Raw genomic sequence first — 18,749 nt, forward strand, 5'->3', positions numbered from 1 at the left:
CGAGGCACTAGCTTGAAGATGATACACTGCAAAGTTGGGGTCTGTGCTTCAAAATAATATTCTTTGAACTGTCTGTAGATAAGTGCTATGGCCCCTACAGATAAAATATATGCATGTGTGCTCAGTCGTGTCCGACTCTTTGCAACCCTATGGACTGTAGCCCGCCAGGCTCCTCTGTCCAAGAGATTCTCCATGCAAGAATTGTGGAGTGGGTTGCCATGTCCTACTCCAGGGGATCTTCCTGATCTCGGGATCAAAAAACCCATAACTCCTGTATTGACAGGCAGATTCTTTACTACTGAGCCACCTGGGAAGCACATTAAATGCACAGCTCTGTAAAACAAGTGTTAGTCATGCAGTCATGTCCGACTCTTTGTGACCTCATGGACTGTAGCCTGCCAGGCTCCTCTGTCCATGGAGTTCTCCAGGCAAGAATACTAGAGTGGGTTGCCTTGCTCTTCTACAGGGGATCTTCCCCTATAAAACAAAGGGACAGAGAAAACAGTAGTATTTCTTATCATGAATTTCAGTGAACTTCTTGTGCAGTTTGTATTTTCTATTCCTGAAATCTTAGGATCTGCTGAAGTGGGGAGAATGCTTTTTTGATGAGACATAGTATGGATTCTAATAAACAATTTTTAGCTGCTTTTCTGTCATTTGAGTTTCCTCATGTTAGAAGAACAACAGTCAGAAGTAATCTCATTTTTATCCCATATTGGATAAAGATAGGATTGCTGCTTTTTAATGGGTGATACAATGAAGAATATTTCTAAAATGAGAGATCCTTCTAGGCTCCATGGTTGATGGTAACTGTAAAAGTGCAATTGTAGCAACAATAGGCTGGCAAGAGCATTTTAACCAGCAGTTCAAATGCTCATAAATTAACTGGGTCATCTCACTGGGTAAGCAACATGGATCATCAGAAGAAGTGCCTAAGGATGAGGGGGATTTAAATGGGTAGGAAGAAAATATCAGTGAGGGGCAACAATGCAGCTATAGCCTGTCTCTCCTGTTTAGAGTCTTTCTTTTGTGAAATTGAAAACCACCACTTTGAAGAGTCTATGACAGGATGAAGTAGAGTTAAGTAGGAACTAAAGTGGACTATGCCTGGACATTTATTGTTTTCAAACAAGGATATGGTTTCCCACTGCCAGCAACTGAAAGTATACCTGATGACTTGTCTCTGGCTTCCTCACATATACAGTATCCTGTGTAGGAAAGGCTGGGTATGTCAAGGAATTAATGTACTCTCTAAAGGTGATTTAAAGAAGTACTCCGGCTTCCTTTCCTTACCTGGGACATTTCTAAGTCTCAGACTTTATAGATTCCCCCAGAGGGTTACAGTAAGATAACACCCCAGCTACATTTACATTCTTCACTTGTCTCACTTTGCTAAATAATGATGTTTCTAAAAATAAGCTTTCAAGTAAATCAGTTTAGTTCAGTCGCTCAGTCGTGTCTGACTGTTTGAGACCCCATGGACTGCAGCACGCCAAGCCTTCTTGTCCATCACCAACTCCCAGAGTTTACTCAAACTCATGCCCATTGAGTTGGCGATGCCATCCAGCCATCTCATCCTTCAAGTAAATTACCTGTAATCAAATTTTGTCCTTAGGTCTTCTTCTGAGGGAACACTAAAGAGTAGCTAAGTAGATCTACTAGTTCTACATATATTCTATGTGATGATTCCTAACATTCAGCAAAGCAAGTCTGCCACTTATTTTCAAACCTTATGAGAAACAGAAGACATGTCATTATATTATTTATATTATCAAGATGATACATTTTTAATTATAAATATGGTTTAGTAAAGAGTGATACTGTATACTAAAATAATCAATTTTTTTGGTGGATTCACTTTTCCAGTAGTAGTTAAGGCAAAGAGCTAATTCTCTACAGAGCTGAAGGAATATGTTCAGTGGGGTAGATGCCATGTCCATATCTGGCCATGTTAAATATCAGATGCCTAGTGGAGATAGCTAAAGGACAGATAGATGGATAGTTTTAGAGTTCCAAACACAGCTTTAGTCAGCAAAATCTGACATAATGTCCCTCTTTGTTCAATCTCTTTATAGCTACCTTTATGTCTTTGTTTCTTAATGTATATATGGAAGGATTCAAGATAGGGGTAATAACAAAGTCAACAATGAAGAGGTATTTATCAACTGATGATGTGGGGAAAGGCCAGACATAGAGAAACATGCACGGAGTGAAGAAAAGAACCACCACAGTGATGTGAGCTGACAAAGTGACAAACGCCTTGGACAAGTCTCCTGAAGAACGTTTCCAGACGGTGACCAAAATGAAGACGTAGGAAACGATTAGCAGGAAGAAGGTACCCATAGTCATGAAACCGCTGTTGGCAGCAACAATAAACTCAAATTTGGCTCCATCTGTGCATGCAAGTTTTATGATCCTGGGAAAGTCACAATAAAAGCTGTCTACTTTGTTAGGACCACAAAAGGGCAAGTTTATAATGAAAGCAAGTTGAGACATAGCATGGATCACCCCAGCTACCCAGCCAGTGATTACAAATGAAATGCATATTTTAGGATTCATGATGTTCAAGTAGTGAAGAGGCTTGCAGATTGCTGTGTACCTGTCAAATGCCATGGCTATGAGTAACACCATCTCTACTCCTCCCATGATATGAATGAAGCATATTTGTGTCATACAACTTTTGAAGGAGATTATCTTGTATTTATTTGGAAGGTCTGTAATCATCTTGGGGACTGTGGTAGAGGAAAGGCCAACATCAATGAGTGACAGGTTGGCTAATAGGAGGTACATAGGAGAATGTAAGTGAGAATCCAAAATTACCAAAAACAGAATGAAGAGATTTCCCAGGATGATTCCTAAATAGAGCAAGGAGAATATCAACATGAGAAAAAGTGCAGCTTCCCAAGAACTAGAGAATCCTAGCAACACAAACTCAGAAACCACAGAATCATTTTGTCTATCCATTGACTTGGGCAGAAGAGCTGTTTCTCAAATCACCTGAGAATAGGAAAAGAAAAATCACAGTCATTAATACAAAGGCAGACTTCCAATTTTCTTGCTAGTGTTTCCTGTGGATTCCACTTTCCTGAGTGTGAAATGATTTAATTGGATAAAGGAAAAAAAAACAAACAACCACAGAAACATTTTGACAATCAGGAGAATTTTTACATAAAGAGATAAAAATGAATATTTCAGATGGAGATAATTGTGGTTGCATTCCTTCTAATTCCATTTTAAGATAATTATTTTGTTTTGCCTCTCAAGAATTGCTAGACATTTTCCTTGACTACTGACCTAGATATTCTCTCAGCTGAATAGTCTCAGCCATTTCTGTCACCTTGATATTAATGCTCTCATACTAACTTGTAGTCCTACTTATCTGAATTTCTTGTTCACTGGTCAAATGGAGATCTTTCAGCCAAAACTGTTTATGTAATGTATTTCACCTTGCTTCACCCAGTATGTGGTTGTTGCTTGTTTTTATTTGTATGTGTGTGTGTATGATTTACCTGGGAAGTCAGAGGCTCAGATTGAGATTATTCATATTCTGTTTCATATTCATATTCATATTCATTATTCTGTTCAATACATTACTATAATTGCACTTGCATTAGCCTATATATCAAATAAAATGTTAGATGTAATAGAATAAACACCAGTAAGTGTTTAAAAAATAAAGTTGTTATTAATAACATTTATTGATTCCTTCATGCAAGGCACTGTAATAAGCACATGATCTTATTTTAACTATTTAAAATTCCATAAGATAAGCACTATTTCATTAGATTCATTTTACCCATGGAGAAACCGAGTCTCAGTGGGATCAAATGTAAGAGCCAGAACTGTCTATAGTTATAAGGCACCATAATGCATACCCTAAACAATGGCACTGTGCTCTCAAAGGCCAGCCTCTTCAAGTATACCCTAGATATTTCCCAATGATCCATCAATGAACTTTCAAGTTTATATTTTCCTTGATTTATTAGTATAGTGAGCTGTCTTTAAAAAAAAATAAAACCTCTGGATTTTTTGTCCCCTTCTTATTATTCCTTTTTTCCCAACTATTCATTGGCAAGCATATGCTCACACTTCATTCATTCATTAGCTAAAACTGGTACCCACAGATTTCTTATTTATAGAAAAGAACTCTGGATTCTCAACACATCATATAATAATCACTTTTTCAATGATTATTTATCCTAATCTCCCTGTGAGTTTTAGTACTGTTTATTATGCCTCGCTTTTGTAACTCCGCCCTCTGCTCTAGGTTCTTGCCTCTTAAAGCCATTCACCTTTTCATTCTTTGTCAATAAAAATTCAGTTTTTTCAGTTAGTGAACTACAATCTCTCAGTTTTAGGAGAGAGTAGCCCTATTCCAGCTTGAGAGCATGTTATATGGTTTTTCTAAACAGATATTTTGTAATCGCATTTTCCTTGGCCATGGATTGTTGTAAGGAGGAGCTTGTAGTCTGGAACTTTTCAACAACATATAAACCAATAAAAACTATCTTTCCCAATAAAAGCAAAAATCTTCATGTGCAGATGGATTTTCCCACCCCATATTTCCCCTCTGTTTGATGCTAATTTTATGCCTGAGAGTGAAGCAATTATGCACCTTGAAAGCCCATATACAAAAGAAATAACAAAAAGTTAGGAAGGAATCAGGAACCCAAAATGCATGTTGAATCACTTAATCAAAGCCCATAATGGTCTTTATTCTTGTGCCTTCTAGTATCTACATGGTCACATCAGTATCTGTAGCTTTATCACTGGTCTCCAGAGTAACCTGTCTGAGCTCTGTGGAGCATATACAAATGGAAGTCCACCTGCAGCTTCAAGTTAACACATTGAAATTTGAACTCATATTGCATCCACCCCAATGCCTTTATAAATATTATTACTACTCCCCCAGGTCCCCAGTATAGACACCTGTGTGGTACTCTTGTTTGTGCTTCACTTTTCATCTCTAGTTGTATAATTTTTACAATCAAATATTTCTCAATTCATTTTCCTTTTCTTTATTTCTATTGTTTTTTTGTGTTGTTCTAGACTTCATATTTTTCTACCTTGTCTGAATGATTTCTCTGATCCATGCTTCCCTGCATCCAACTCATTTATAGTCTGATTACAGATGTTTATCTAAAGTTCCATAAATCACATGGCTTTCCCACTTAAAGACTCTTGTCTATCAAGAGAAAATTCTTGAAATCCCACAGCATGTCACAAAATATCTGAGAGGAGATGAGCAATATTTGATTTCAGAAGATATTTATATAGAAAATTTAGGGTATGAATATATCAAAATGTTACTGAATAAATAATCAAAATTGATTTCTGATAAAAACTTTTAGTGAAATCATTTAAACAAATATATGAATTTAACAAAAACCTATAAACTATAAGAAAGATCTCATTTGTAAATTAAACAAATGCACTATGTATGCATTCTATTGAAAAAAACATAAATTTTTCTGAGATATTTGAAACAGACAAAATGGAGATAAAACCATGCTAATGGAGAAAACCATGCTTCAGGCTATAAAAATATAAATTGTCACTGAACTAATCTGTAAAATAATTGCAGTACTCATTAAAAGTTCAGTGGAGATATTTTGCAACATTAAAAAGTGATCCAAAAGTTCATTTAAAAGCTCAGGTTTTGAAAATATAGCAAAATGGCATTTGGGGGAGAAAAGAAATGTTTTCTAAAAATATTTAAGTATATCATAAATCTATGCTAATTAACCTCAATAATCTGACTAAATTTGAAAAAATAAATGTAACAAGGCACAGTTAAGAATTAGATACAAATTAAGAAATTTAGTATATGGTAAAAGGCAATGCTATTAAATAGAAAAGTAAAGAGTTACTTAACACATTCAGAGTATTCAATAGTTGTTAAACATGTAGCCCAACACTGGAAACCTCAAACTTTATAATACATCTTACATATTTATAGCAAAGTAAGTTCTGGATAATTAAGAACCTTAAATCTAATAGTAAAATTATAAAATTTTAATAACATATTTCTGAATTAGTTTTTAAAGCAAGGTGGAAGAGGTCTTTGTCCTATTCAAATTCAGAAACTAGATTCAGTTTTACGTTTTATTCTCAACAGAATGAAACAACCCCCATTGCTGTGAGATGGAGGAAGCATTGCTTCTCATGCTCAGCTGAAGGTACAATCATTCCAGAGGACAATTGAGTAACAGATGCAAAAAATCTTAACTGTATCACCAAGCCCAAATGGAATTATTTTGAAAGGAAATAAAATGAACAATGTGTATTAATGTTAGTTTACTTATCATCTTTTTATAGGAACAGAGTGGAACCATACTAACTGTTTGAGTAAGGAATGGATTAAATGGGTATACTTAAACAAAGCTTTGAAGGATATTTTATGTTCATGGCATAAGATAGTATTAACTATGAGAATAGGACCATAGGATATAAAACAACATGAGTGAAAGTCATTCAAATAAGGAAATAAGGTGAATTAACAAAGGACAAGGGCAACAAAAAGAGAGATAAATTGTGGAGAGTGAAAAAGGAAGTGATAATTATGGAGACAGATGCTGAAGAATTTAAGAGTGAGTTCTCCCCTACCTGCACAGGCTCACATTTCTCTTTCAGCAGCTTCAAAGACTTGAGAAACACAAGTAGATTGACTCCTTTTTAGATTCATCATTATTGTTAAAGACATATAAGATTTAAACAGTTCCTACCATGGTTATTAGTGACTAATATCTCTTCCATTATTGGCTCTTTATAGAAATTAGGTCTTTCATGAACATTGGCTTTTCCCAAGGGTCAAGTATCAGGAGATACAGAACAGAGTAATTAGGAAATTGAACAATTGGTCTTATGAGTATTGACTGTGGTTCTGACAATATTTTTTCTAATTTGAGATTATAGCTGTTCATTAAATTATTGATACCATTATTATAATTGATTATATCTGTTCAGCATCAATATCATATTAAAGACCAAATAATATAACATGCTCTTAATTGCTAATCCCAGTTAGAATTTTGAGAAGTAATGAGTTGGTATTTGAAAAATATGGGAATTTCAAGATAGTGTGAATATAAACTCAAGAATTTCACTTGGAGTTTTAACACCTAAAATTATTCTATATAGAACTCTGGAGACAAACTTTTTTAGTAGAAGGCAACATGTAACTGGTATTTTTCAGTCTTCACAAACCACTTAATAACAGCTTATCCTATCTAGGGCTTCACTGCAGGATCAGTTTTGATTTCTACCTGTAGAGCTGCTGCTCGGGATCCTTTTTGTCTAGAAATAATGCTGTTCTTGTCTAAAAGAAAGAGAAGCTATTTATTTAAGGTGAATCTATTTTCTGGAGATATTAGCTCCAGGTTTTTAGTCCTGTTTTGGCCAAAATGGCAAACAAAGTTTTTTTTATGTCATGTGTACATTAGCTAATTTACATAGAGCTAGACAAATAGTGGATTAGAAAGTGATGAGAATATAATGTCTGAGAACAATAAGATTATAGTGTGTAGTTGTTCAGTTGTGTCCGACTCTTTGTGACCCCATGGACTATAGCCTGCTAAGCTCCTCTGTTCATGGAATTTTCTAGGCAAGAATACTGGAGTCAGTTGCCATTTCCTTCTCCAATAAGATTATAACCAGAGATCAAATTGCCAACATACACTATACCAGAGTAATAATATAGTACAGTGTATGAAGTGTGAATTGTGTGGAAAAGGAAAAGTCAAGACAAGAAAACAGTGAAGAAACAACTAAGTGAACTGAGGATCTTTTCTTTGCAAATTTGAATCCATAAATATTTACTGTTCCCAGTGAGGCAAAATTATAGAGTGGGAAGGCAATAGGTGCAGGGTTAAGAAATTAAGAATACAGTCTCTATCGACTATTTGTTTTCCTCATCATTTTAGGCGTATAGGCTACAGGGAAAGGTGAGGCAAAAAATGAGGATATGTAATTACATGATTTATTATCTAAGCTGACTTGGCAAAAGTCAGGAATATTGATCAGTTTTATATGGCTACCAGTTTAGAAGCATGAATATTCTTACATGGATATTATTATTAAATTAAAAAAATATTTTTTCCCTAGCTTAACAGTATCATTTTTCCCAGACAATAAATGACCTATGTTTTAGTACATTCTACCATAACATCATTATAATGGGAGTTGGGGAGGTGATTTTGTGTCTGAGACAAATTTGCTGCTTGATCACTCAATTTTTGGTGGTAACCCTTAAACTATGGTACTCCTGTTAAGTATTTTGATCACATACTTTCATGTTTAAAACCACGTTTAGGATTGGTTCTGATAATCTGTGAAGTAGGCAGCAAGAAAGAATTGTATATTTCTCAGGAACTATCTGCGAAGGGGATAGAGCAGTAGTAGGTAGGGAAAGCCTTTATTACAAAATTCCAGTGCAGTTCCTCTGAAAGAAGAGCAGGAATGAGAGGGAACTGGAGTAGCCTCAGACTGCAGCGCTGCAGTGAGAAAGTCTCAATTAATTTGATGGGAGGAGCTCCACAGTCAAAATTGTCTATTACAGATATTCCACATTGGGCAGGAATGTTCTGACTCTGAAAACATCCGTTGTTTTCAGTCATTTACTGAGAGCAGCCATGTGGGAGTTGGCCTCTGAAAGTTGCATTGGAAGGTAAAACAGTAATAACTAAAAGCTGTCAGTGAAGTACATTCCTTGAAGCAGGTTTTTTCTTGAAAGGAAATATGAGTGCTGCAGTCCTATGGCTAAGTACAGTTTTAGATATTCCATCCCTATTGTGTAGTACACTTTACACTATTGGAAGCCTTTGATTTTTCCTTGCTCTGGTACTTTGGTTTTATTTTGAAAGAAGTAAATAACTCTGATAATAACGATTAACTTCTAAAACACCATTAAATCTGTCTTTATATTCATCTTTACTCTCCAAAAATTTCTCAGTGATGATGTTCATCATGCTTACTATGTATTGAGGAAAAAAAATGAAACAGGCAGTTCTGTGTATTAAATGCTATTATAAATAGGTAGAGATATCAAGGGAACATTTCATGAAAAATGGGTGCAGTATAGGACAGAAGCAGCAAGGAAGTAACAGAAACTGAAGCAATTAAGAAGAGGTGGTATGAATACACAGAAGAGCTATACGAAAAAGATCTTAATGACCTATATTACCATGATGTTGTGGTCACTCATTTGGAGCCAGATATCCTGGAGTGTGAAGTCAAGTGGGCCTTATGAAGCTTTACTAGGAACAAAGCTAGTGGAGATGATGGAATTCCAGCTGAGATATTTCAAATTCTAAAAGATGATGCTGTTAAAGTGCTGCACTCATTATGCCAACAAATTTGGAAAACTCAGCCATGGTCACAGGACTGGAAAAGGTCATTTTTCATTCCAATCCCAAAGAAAGGAAATGCCAGAGATGTTCAACTACTGTACAGTTGTGCTCTTTTCACATGCTAGCGAGGTAATGCTCAAAATCCTTCAAGCTAGGATTCAACAGTATGCAAACTGAGAACTTCCAGATGTACAAGTTGGATTTAGAAGAGGAAGAGGAAACAGAGATCAAATTGCCAACATCTGTTGTAACACAGAATAAGCAAGGGGGTTCCAGAAAAACATTTACTTCTGCCTCATTGACTATGCTAAAGCCTTTGACTGTGTGGATCACAGTAAACTGCAAAATTTTTAAGAGATGGGCATACCAGACCACCTTACCTACCTCCTGAGAAACCTGTATTCAGGTCAAGAAGCAACTGTTAGAACCAGACATGAAACAGTGGTCTGGTTCAAAATTGGGAAAGGAGTATGTCAAGGTTATATATCGTCACCCTGCTTATTTAACTTATATGCAGAGTACATCATGTGAAATGCTGGGCTGGATGAAGCACAAGCTGGAATCAAGATTGCCAGGAGAAATATCAACAACTTCAGACATGCAGAAAGTGAAGAGCAACTAAAGAGCCTCTTGATGAAGGTAGAAGAGGAGAGTGAAAAAGCTGGCTTAAAGCTCAACATTCAAAAAACAAAGGTCTTGGCATCTGATCTCATCACTTCATGGCAAATAGATAGGGAAAAAGTGGAAACAGTGACCAATTTTATTTTCCTGGGCTCCACAATCACTGTGTATGGTGAGTGCAGCTATGAAATTAAAAGATGCTTGCTCCTTGGAAGAAAATCTATGACAAGCCTAGATAGTGTATTAAAGAGCAGAGACATCACTTTGCTGACAAAGGTTTGTCTAGTCAAAGCTATGGTTTTACCAGTAGTCATATGCATATGGGAGAGTTGGACCATAAAGAAGGCTGAGAGCCAAAGCATTGATGCTTTTGAACTGTGGTGTTGGAGAAGACTCTCGAGAATCCTTTGGACAGCAAGGAGATCAAACCAGTCAATCCTAAAGGAAAACAACCCTTGACTATTCATTGGAAGGACTGATGCTGAAGCTGAAGCTCCAATATTTTGACCATTTTATGCAAAGACCCTACTCATTTGAAAAGACCCTGTTGCTGGAAAAGATTGAGGGGCACGAGGTGAAAGGAGTGACAGAGGATGAGGTGGTTGAAACCCATCACTGTCTCAGTGGGTATGAGTTTGAGCAAACCGTGGGCAACAGTGAAGGCCAGGGGTGTCTGGCTTGCTGCAGTCCATGGGGTCACAAAGAGTTGGACACAACTTAGCGAACAACAACGAGATTATTCTGTACTCAAGAGGTCTATAGAAAGGATGTGTAGCTTTTAAACAAAAAATTATCTGTGAAGAATAACAGTTTATTTCACACAGGCACAGCAAATAGAGGGAAAACCCAGAAAAGCAGAAGAAAGAGTCCTTTCTCCTTTTTAACCTTGCCATCTTCCTCTGGCATACTCTGTCTTCAGAGCATAAAATAGAGCCAGATGGGAAAAACAGAAATGTGGTTTGCAGAGTCCTACAAACAGGAAGCACAGTTGAGAGACTATAACAAATAGGACAGTGAATGTTTTAATTGTGGGTTCATTTTTTTTAGTAGTACAGGACCATCAAGATATTCCTGCTTTAGTAGCTAGCTTCTCTGAGGAACTTTCTCATTTTGTGTAAATTTTAAAATTTTGCATAATATCCACTTGCAACATTTTTGCTGACTGTAGCATCTGTAATGATGTGTCCATTTTCTTTTTTGGCATTTGTTATGGGTGCCTCTTCCCTTTTTCTTGATTGATCTTTGGTCTCTTGGAATAACCAATATTGCTTTTGTTGATTTGTTGATTTTTAATATTTTAAAATTTTATTAATGCTTATTATTATTTTGCCCTTCTACTATTCATAGTTTGCTTTTGTTGACATGGATACTTGTGTCATTGACACACATCTTTTATTGATATTTAAAAAAAATATGTGCAGATATATAAAGTCCCTGCAAGCATTTTATAGCTGCATTCCTTATGTTCTTTGTAGGTATTGTATAATTTTTCTATTAAATTTAAAAATGTTTACATTTCTATTGTGATTTTTTGTGAGAATCAAGTTATGTTAAATTGATCATGAATTAAATGAAATTCATATGCTTTGAAACTAGATGGAGAGTAGAATCTCATTTTGTAAGTCTACCAGAACTAATTATATAATCTAGAGAGGACTCAATCAGGATGCAGTGTTATTATATTCTTTCATAGAGAGATATGAAAGGAAGTCGCATGCAGGCTTCAAATCACTTATGAATCAATGGTGGCTTATAAAACTAAAAATTTATATCAATGAGCACAACTAAGATAATTTTATTTAAGAAGTATTTCAGGAAGCCATTATAAGATCCAATATGTGTCTGTAGACAGAGGAAGAAGTTTTCATGATCATCTGGTTTGGACTAATGTAAATTTTTCAATTATCTCTTGATATAGTATGCACTTCTTCCAAAATATATTTTCTTATATTTAGAAAATTAATAACTATAATTATTTGTATATCTTTTTTAGGTCAGTTGTATTGTCATCATGGGTGCTTTAATTTACTGGCATAGAGATAAAGATTAATATGTCAGTATTAAGTTTATTGTTATTAATATAGAGATCTGACCCAAGAAATCCTTTTTTCTTCTGTTCACAGGAATAAAGTAACAATGAATATAAACAATGAATAATAAACTGTAAAGGTTTGTTAATATAATTTTATTCAACCAATGACAAATATCATCCAGGGTTATGAAACATGCACTACTACAGAGGCAAATTTATTTTAAAAGTTTACAAGATGCAAACATAGCTAATTCATTCCTACTTACAATAACACCAAGCTGCATGGATTTTCCTTCTGTATATATTTTACTATCTGAATATGACATATGTGTCTAGGTACATATGTATTTCTTGAGGAAGTGTCAGGTGAAGCCTTCCCTAGAAATTGAAACTGATTAGGTATACAGCCCAGAACCACAAGGACTTTCAGAAATCTGCAGTGAATGAGCAAGCCATTGTATTGTGGTTTCTTTTTTTTAAGGCCAAAGAGAAAGGCTTTCCTTTATTTTTTCCTTAACTTTGCATTATGCAATATTTGAAGTGTAGCAGACAAAATAAATAACTTATGAAGAACAATGCATATTTGAACGATGGTACAATGCTAAATAGGACATTACCTACAGCATTCAAGTACTCTTCTTTTTTTTTTTTTTTTTTTTTAATTCTTTGAATCAGCCATGGATTTACATGTATTCCCAATCCCGATCCCCCCTCCCACCTCCCTCTCCACCCGATTCCTCTGGGTTTTCCCAGTGCACCAGGCCGGAGCACTTGTCTCATGCATCCCACCTGGGCTGGTGATCTGTTTCACCATAGATAGTATACATGCTGTTCTTTTGAAACATCCCACCCTCACCTTCTCCCACAGAGTTCAAAAGTCTGTTCTGTATTTCTGTGTCTCTTTTTCTGTTTTGCATATAGGGTTATCGTTATCACCTTTCTAAATTCCATATATATGTGTTAGTATGCTGTAATGTTCTTTATCTTTCTGGCTTACTTCACTCTGTATAATGGGCTCCAGCTTCATCCATCTCATTAGGACTGGTTCAAATGAATTCTTTTTAATGGCTGAGTAATATTCCATGGTGTATATGTACCACAGCTTCCTTATCCATTCATCTGCTGATGGGCATCTAGGTTGCTTCCATGTCCTGGCTATTATAAACAGTGCTGCGATGAACATTGGGGTGCACGTGTCTCTTTCAGATCTGGTTTCCTCAGTGTGTATGCCCAGAAGTGGGATTGCTGGGTCATATGGCAGTTCTATTTCCAGTTTTTTAAGAAATCTCCACACTGTTTTCCATAGCGGCTGTACTAGTTTGCATTCCCACCAACAGTGTAAGAGGGTTCCCTTTTCTCCACACCCTCTCCAGCATTTATTGCTTGTAGACTTTTGGATAGCAGCCATCCTGACTGGCGTGTAATGGTACCTCATTGTGGTTTTGATTTGCATTTCTCTAATAATGAGTGATGTTGAGCACCTTTTCATGTGTTTGTTAGCCATCTGTATGTCTTCTTTGGAGAAATGTCTGTTTAGTTCTTTGGCCCATTTTTTGATTGGGTCATTTATTTTTCTGGAATTGAGCTTCAGGAGTTGCTTGTATATTTTTGAGATTAATCCTTTGTCTGTTTCTTCATTTGCTATTATTTTCTCCCAATCTGAGGGCTGTCTTTTCACCTTACTTAAAAGCTATATATGACAAACCCACAGCAAGCATCACCCTCAATGGTGAAAAATTGAAGGCATTTCCCCTGAAATCAGGAACAAGACAAGGGTGCCCACTCTCACCACTACTATTCAACATAGTGTTGGAAGTTCTGGCCACAGCAATCAGAGCAGAAAAAGAAGTAAAAGGAATCCAGATAGGAAAAGAAGAAGTAAAACTCTCACTGTTTGCAGATGACATGATCCTCTATATAGAAAACCCTAAAGACTCTACCAGAAAATTACTAGAGCTAATCAATGAATATAGTAAAGTTTCAGGATATAAAATTAACACACAGAAATCCCTTGCATTCCTATATACTAACAATGAAAAAACAGAAAGAGAAATTAAGGAAACAATACCATTCACCATTGCAACAAAAAGAATAAAATACTTAGGAGTATATCTACCTAAAGAAACAAAAGACCTATACATAGAAAACTATAAAACACTGATGAAAGAAATCAAAGAGGACACAAACAGATGGAGAAACATACCGTGTTCATGGATTGGAAGAATCAATATTGTCAAAATGGCTATTCTACCCAAAGCAGTCTATAGATTCAATGCAATCCCTATCAAGCTACCAACGGTATTTTTCACAGAACTAGAACAAATAATTTCACAATTTGTATGGAAATACAAAAAACCTCGAATAGCCAAAGTAATCTTGAGAAAGAAGAATGGAACTGGAGGAATCAACCTGCCTGACTTCAGACTCTACTACAAAGCCACAGTCATCAAGACAGTATGGTACTGGCACAAAGACAGAAATATAGACCAATGGAACAGAATAGAAAGCCCAGAGATAAATCCACGAACCTATGGACACCTTATCTTTGACAAAGGAGGCAAGGATATACAATGGAAAAAAGACAACCTCTTTAACAAGTGGTGCTGGGAAAACTGGTCAACCACTTGTAAAAGAATGAAACTAGAACACTTTCTAACACCATACACAAAAATAAACTCAAAATGGATTAAAGATCTAAATGTAAGACCAGAAACTATAAAACTCCTAGAGGAGAACATCGGCAAAACACTCTCCGACATAAATCACAGCAAGATCCTCTATGACCCACCTCCCAGAATATTGGAAATAAAAGCAAAACTAAACAAATGGGACCTAATGAAACTTAAAAGCTTTTGCACTTCAAGTACTCTTCTGAAGTACATCCTTTTCCTGGTTGGAGCACTGGCTTTGCTCTGCTCAATGTGGCTTCCATTACTGGCTGACTCCAAGGCATCTGCTCCAGGTGTTTCTTAATCCCAGCCACTGGGACAGAGGAAAGAATCCTGAGCTAATATTAATATCTTTTAAGTGATGGCTTGAAGGTACACACATCGTTCTCATATCCTGTTGCCAGAATTTAGTCATGTAGCCACAACTGTCTGTGGAGATTAGGAAATCTCTGTAGCTGGGTGGTCAAGTGTCCAGCTATAATTTGAGAGGTGTTCTGTTAGTAATAGGAAGAATAGGCACTTGACCACTGGGAAAAGCTAAGAGACAATCATTGAGATATAGTTTATTCACATGTTCAGCTTTACAAAACAATATAAATTGTTTTTTCAGAGAGGTTAAATCAATTTACACCCAACACACAAGGCAACAAATTTCCATGAATACACATTCTCAACCATAACTGCTGTTGTTTGATGTCTTTTTTATAAACCTGTTTCACAGATGTAAAATACCATTTCATCATGATCTTGTTACATATTCTAGATTACTTATGAGACAGTCTTCAGTGAAATAAATACCTGTTCATGTCTTTTGCCCATTTTCTGCCCTTTTGGGATGTTTATCTTTTTTATTCACTTATAGGAGGTATTCTGATTTCTGTAAAATATTATTGTTTCTTTATTGATGGTTCACTTTGACCTCATCACTCTGAATTTCTTTTGCTTTGAAGCAACACATTCTTAATATTTCTTCAATGTAAGTTAAATAAATAAAAGTCATTTATTAATATAAGAAAAGAAATAATTTTTCAAGTCAGTGAAAATCCATTTGCTTGTGTATTTAAGAAAAATTTTCAAGGGAACTTCACTTTTAAATCAACATTTGACACTTGAAAACTTGAATTACGGGGATTATACTGTGGAATACAAGTATTGTAGTTTGATTTATTTGTATTTGTTTTCCAAGTAGAAGCAGATCACTCAAATATCTTCCTTAACCTTTCTAAGCTGGTTTAGATTTAGGAGGAGTAAATCAAATATTTCTAGAAATGAGAATAATGATAATTAAACCAAAGTGATTTATTAAGTATACATAAGTTAGGTAAAATGCTTAGCATAGTGTTGGGAATATAGGTAGTATTTAATAAATAGTAGATTTATTTTTATAGTTCTTGTTATTATCATTATTACCATCTAGTAATTTTATATCATATACAAAAGAATATATAACAAAGTTTTATTCTCTTCAAGTGATAAGAATATAAGTACTAGAAATTTGAATTTGTATTCTTAATAGAATCAACACAAAACATATATCTGAAACTGCTTATAGCTTATAGATATGAACATATTTTCAGTTCAGTTAATAGGTCAAAATATGTCTAAACTGGGGAGCACATGGTGGAATTGCTGTCTACATGAAAGATCTAAAAATTGCACCTTGCATCCATATGCTAACTTGTCAGTCTCTTTATGGCATTCTTAATCTCTTTATTTCTCAGTGTATAAATGGCTGGATTCAAGAGAGGTGTGATTACTGTGTAAAACACAGCAAGGAACTTGTCCACCCAAGAGATGCTAGGTGGCCACAGGTAGGTGAAGATGCAGGGTACAAAGAACAGCACCACCACTGTGATGTGGGAAGTGCAGGTGGAGAGTGCCTTCGATGCCCCGTCCTTGGAGCGAAGACAGACAGTCACCAGGATGTAGGTGTAAGAGATCAGCAAGAGAATGAAGCAAGCTACAGCCAGGACACCACTGTCAGCATTTATCAACAGTCTCAGAGTATGAGTATCCATGCAGGCTAGTTTGATCACCAGAGGAATATCACAGAAAAAGCTGTCCACTATTCTGGGTCCACAGAAGGGAAGATCTAAAATCATAGCTAGTTGACTTGTGGCATGCACAAAGCCAGTGATCCATGATGTCAGTACTAGCCAGATGCTCTTCTGTCTGTTCATGATGCTGGAGTAATGGAGTGGCTTGCAGATGGCTATGCAACGGTCATAGGCCATTGTCACAAGCAGTACCATCTCACTTCCTGCAAATATATGCACACAAAGGATCTGGCTCATGCAGCCCCCAAAGGAGATGGTTTTATTATCCTTTAGGAAGTCTGTGGTCAGTTTAGGAGTGGTCACTGAGGAAAGGCAAAAGTCAACAAATGAGAGATTGGCTAAGAGGAAGTACATTGGGGAATGGAGATGAGAGTCAGTGATGATTAAGAGCACAACGAAAAGGTTTCCCAGGACGGTCACCAGGTAGAGTGCAGAAAATGGCAGTAAGAGGAATTTCTGGAGCTCCCTTGAATCACAGAGTCCAAGAAAAATGAACTCAGCTACCATGGACTGGTTTGCTTCCTCCATTTAGTTCATTTCTAATGTATGACCAGAAGAGATGCACTAAGAACTTCTAGAATGGAAAGAAGAATTTATGTTTGGGTGCTAGAAATGTATTCACGTGCAAAATTGAAACCTTAACAGTGTACTAAATTCCAAAATGAAAATAGTTTTGAGTTTATGGTGGACACAATCTCCTAGATCCAGAGGTAATTAAATGTAGAAGGGCAGGTCAAAAACTTTACCTGTTAAAGGTATAGTTCTTAAAAGTGAAGTCGCTCAGTCATGCCCAACTCTTTGCGACCCCATGGACAGTAGCCTGCACCAAGCTCCTCTGTCCATGGGATTTTCTAGGCAAGAGTACTGGAGTGGGTTGCCGCTTCCTTCTCTAGGGAATCTTCCCAATCCAGGGATCGAACACAGGTCTCCTGCATTGTAGACAGACGCTTTACCATCTGAGCCACCAGTTTTTATGGTTATGCAAAATTAATATTCTGATACAAGTGCCAGTAGTAATGCATTTCATAAACAGTTTTTCCAAGACTTGAACCTGCATTTTGTACAGGGAAAATGCACGTGTAATATATATTTGGAAGTTCTTTATTTTTCAGGCTCTATTCAGGGCAGTACTCTAATACTACATTTCTCACACAAAACTTGCTTCTCAGAAGCAAAACTATTTCTAAGTAGCTGTGTATGAACAGACTTAATTGAACCAGTCCTGAAACTGTGAGAAAGAATAGTTTATCAAGTTACTTGAGAGAAGAGGTTCATGTTACAATAGAAACCCCAGATGCTGGTTGCACTTTTCTAGTGCTAATATTTATTTCCACACATTTTGAATCTCTCTGTGATAGGATATATTCATAAAATTATATATTTCCGAGCCTGAGTAACTCCAATTATTAGCATATATTGACTGCTCCTTGGCCCTCACTTGAAGAAAATTTCTCTTTTGAGAGTAGCTTAAATAATAAAATACTGAAAGCTATGTTTACTCCTGACTCTCCTTAGAACATACTCATTATAATATCACTTGTACCAAAGTGTTCACTTATATAAATTTATCTCTGTCAAAATATATGTATATATGTTTTCCTATATTATGTAAGCCAAACAGCAAGGTCTTCTTTCCTTCCTTCCTTCGGTCAGTCAGTCAGTTCAGTCTCTTAGTCGTGTCTGACTCTTTGAAATCCCATGGATTGCATCACGCCAGGCCTCCCTGTCCATCACCAACTCCTGGAGTTTACTCAAACACATGTCCGTTGAGTCAGTGATGCCATCCAACCATCTCATCCTCTGTCGTCCCCTTCTGCTCCTGCCTTCCATCTTTCCCAGCATCAGGGTCTTTTCAAATGAGTCAGCTCTTCGCATCAGGTGCCCGAAGTATTGGAGCTTCAGCTTCAGCATCAGTTTTTCCAAAGAATATTCAGTGTTTATTTCCTTTAGGATTTGATCTCCTTGCAGTCCAAGGGACTCTCAAGAGTCTTCTTCAATACCACTGTTCAAAAGCATCAATTCT

At 36.2% G+C, this 18,749-nt stretch overlaps 2 protein-coding genes across 2 annotated transcripts; both read right to left on the reverse strand.

Annotated features, from left to right (window-relative positions):
- Positions 1–2,028: 2,028 nt before the first annotated feature.
- On the reverse strand, positions 2,029–2,964 carry LOC122705915 (olfactory receptor 4F21-like). Its single transcript, XM_043921209.1, has one exon. The coding sequence runs from the start codon at positions 2,962–2,964 to the stop codon at positions 2,029–2,031; it is 936 nt and encodes a 311-aa protein (XP_043777144.1).
- Positions 2,965–16,342: 13,378 nt separating this feature from the next.
- LOC122705919 (olfactory receptor 4K15-like) lies at positions 16,343–17,254 on the reverse strand. Its single transcript, XM_043921215.1, has one exon. It carries the CDS (start codon positions 17,252–17,254, stop codon positions 16,343–16,345), a length of 912 nt encoding a protein of 303 aa, XP_043777150.1.
- Between the last annotated feature and the right edge of the window lie 1,495 nt (positions 17,255–18,749).

The sequence above is a fragment of the Cervus elaphus genome, chromosome 12, assembly GCF_910594005.1.
Source record: "Cervus elaphus chromosome 12, mCerEla1.1, whole genome shotgun sequence".
NCBI classification, from domain to species: Eukaryota; Metazoa; Chordata; class Mammalia; order Artiodactyla; family Cervidae; genus Cervus; species Cervus elaphus.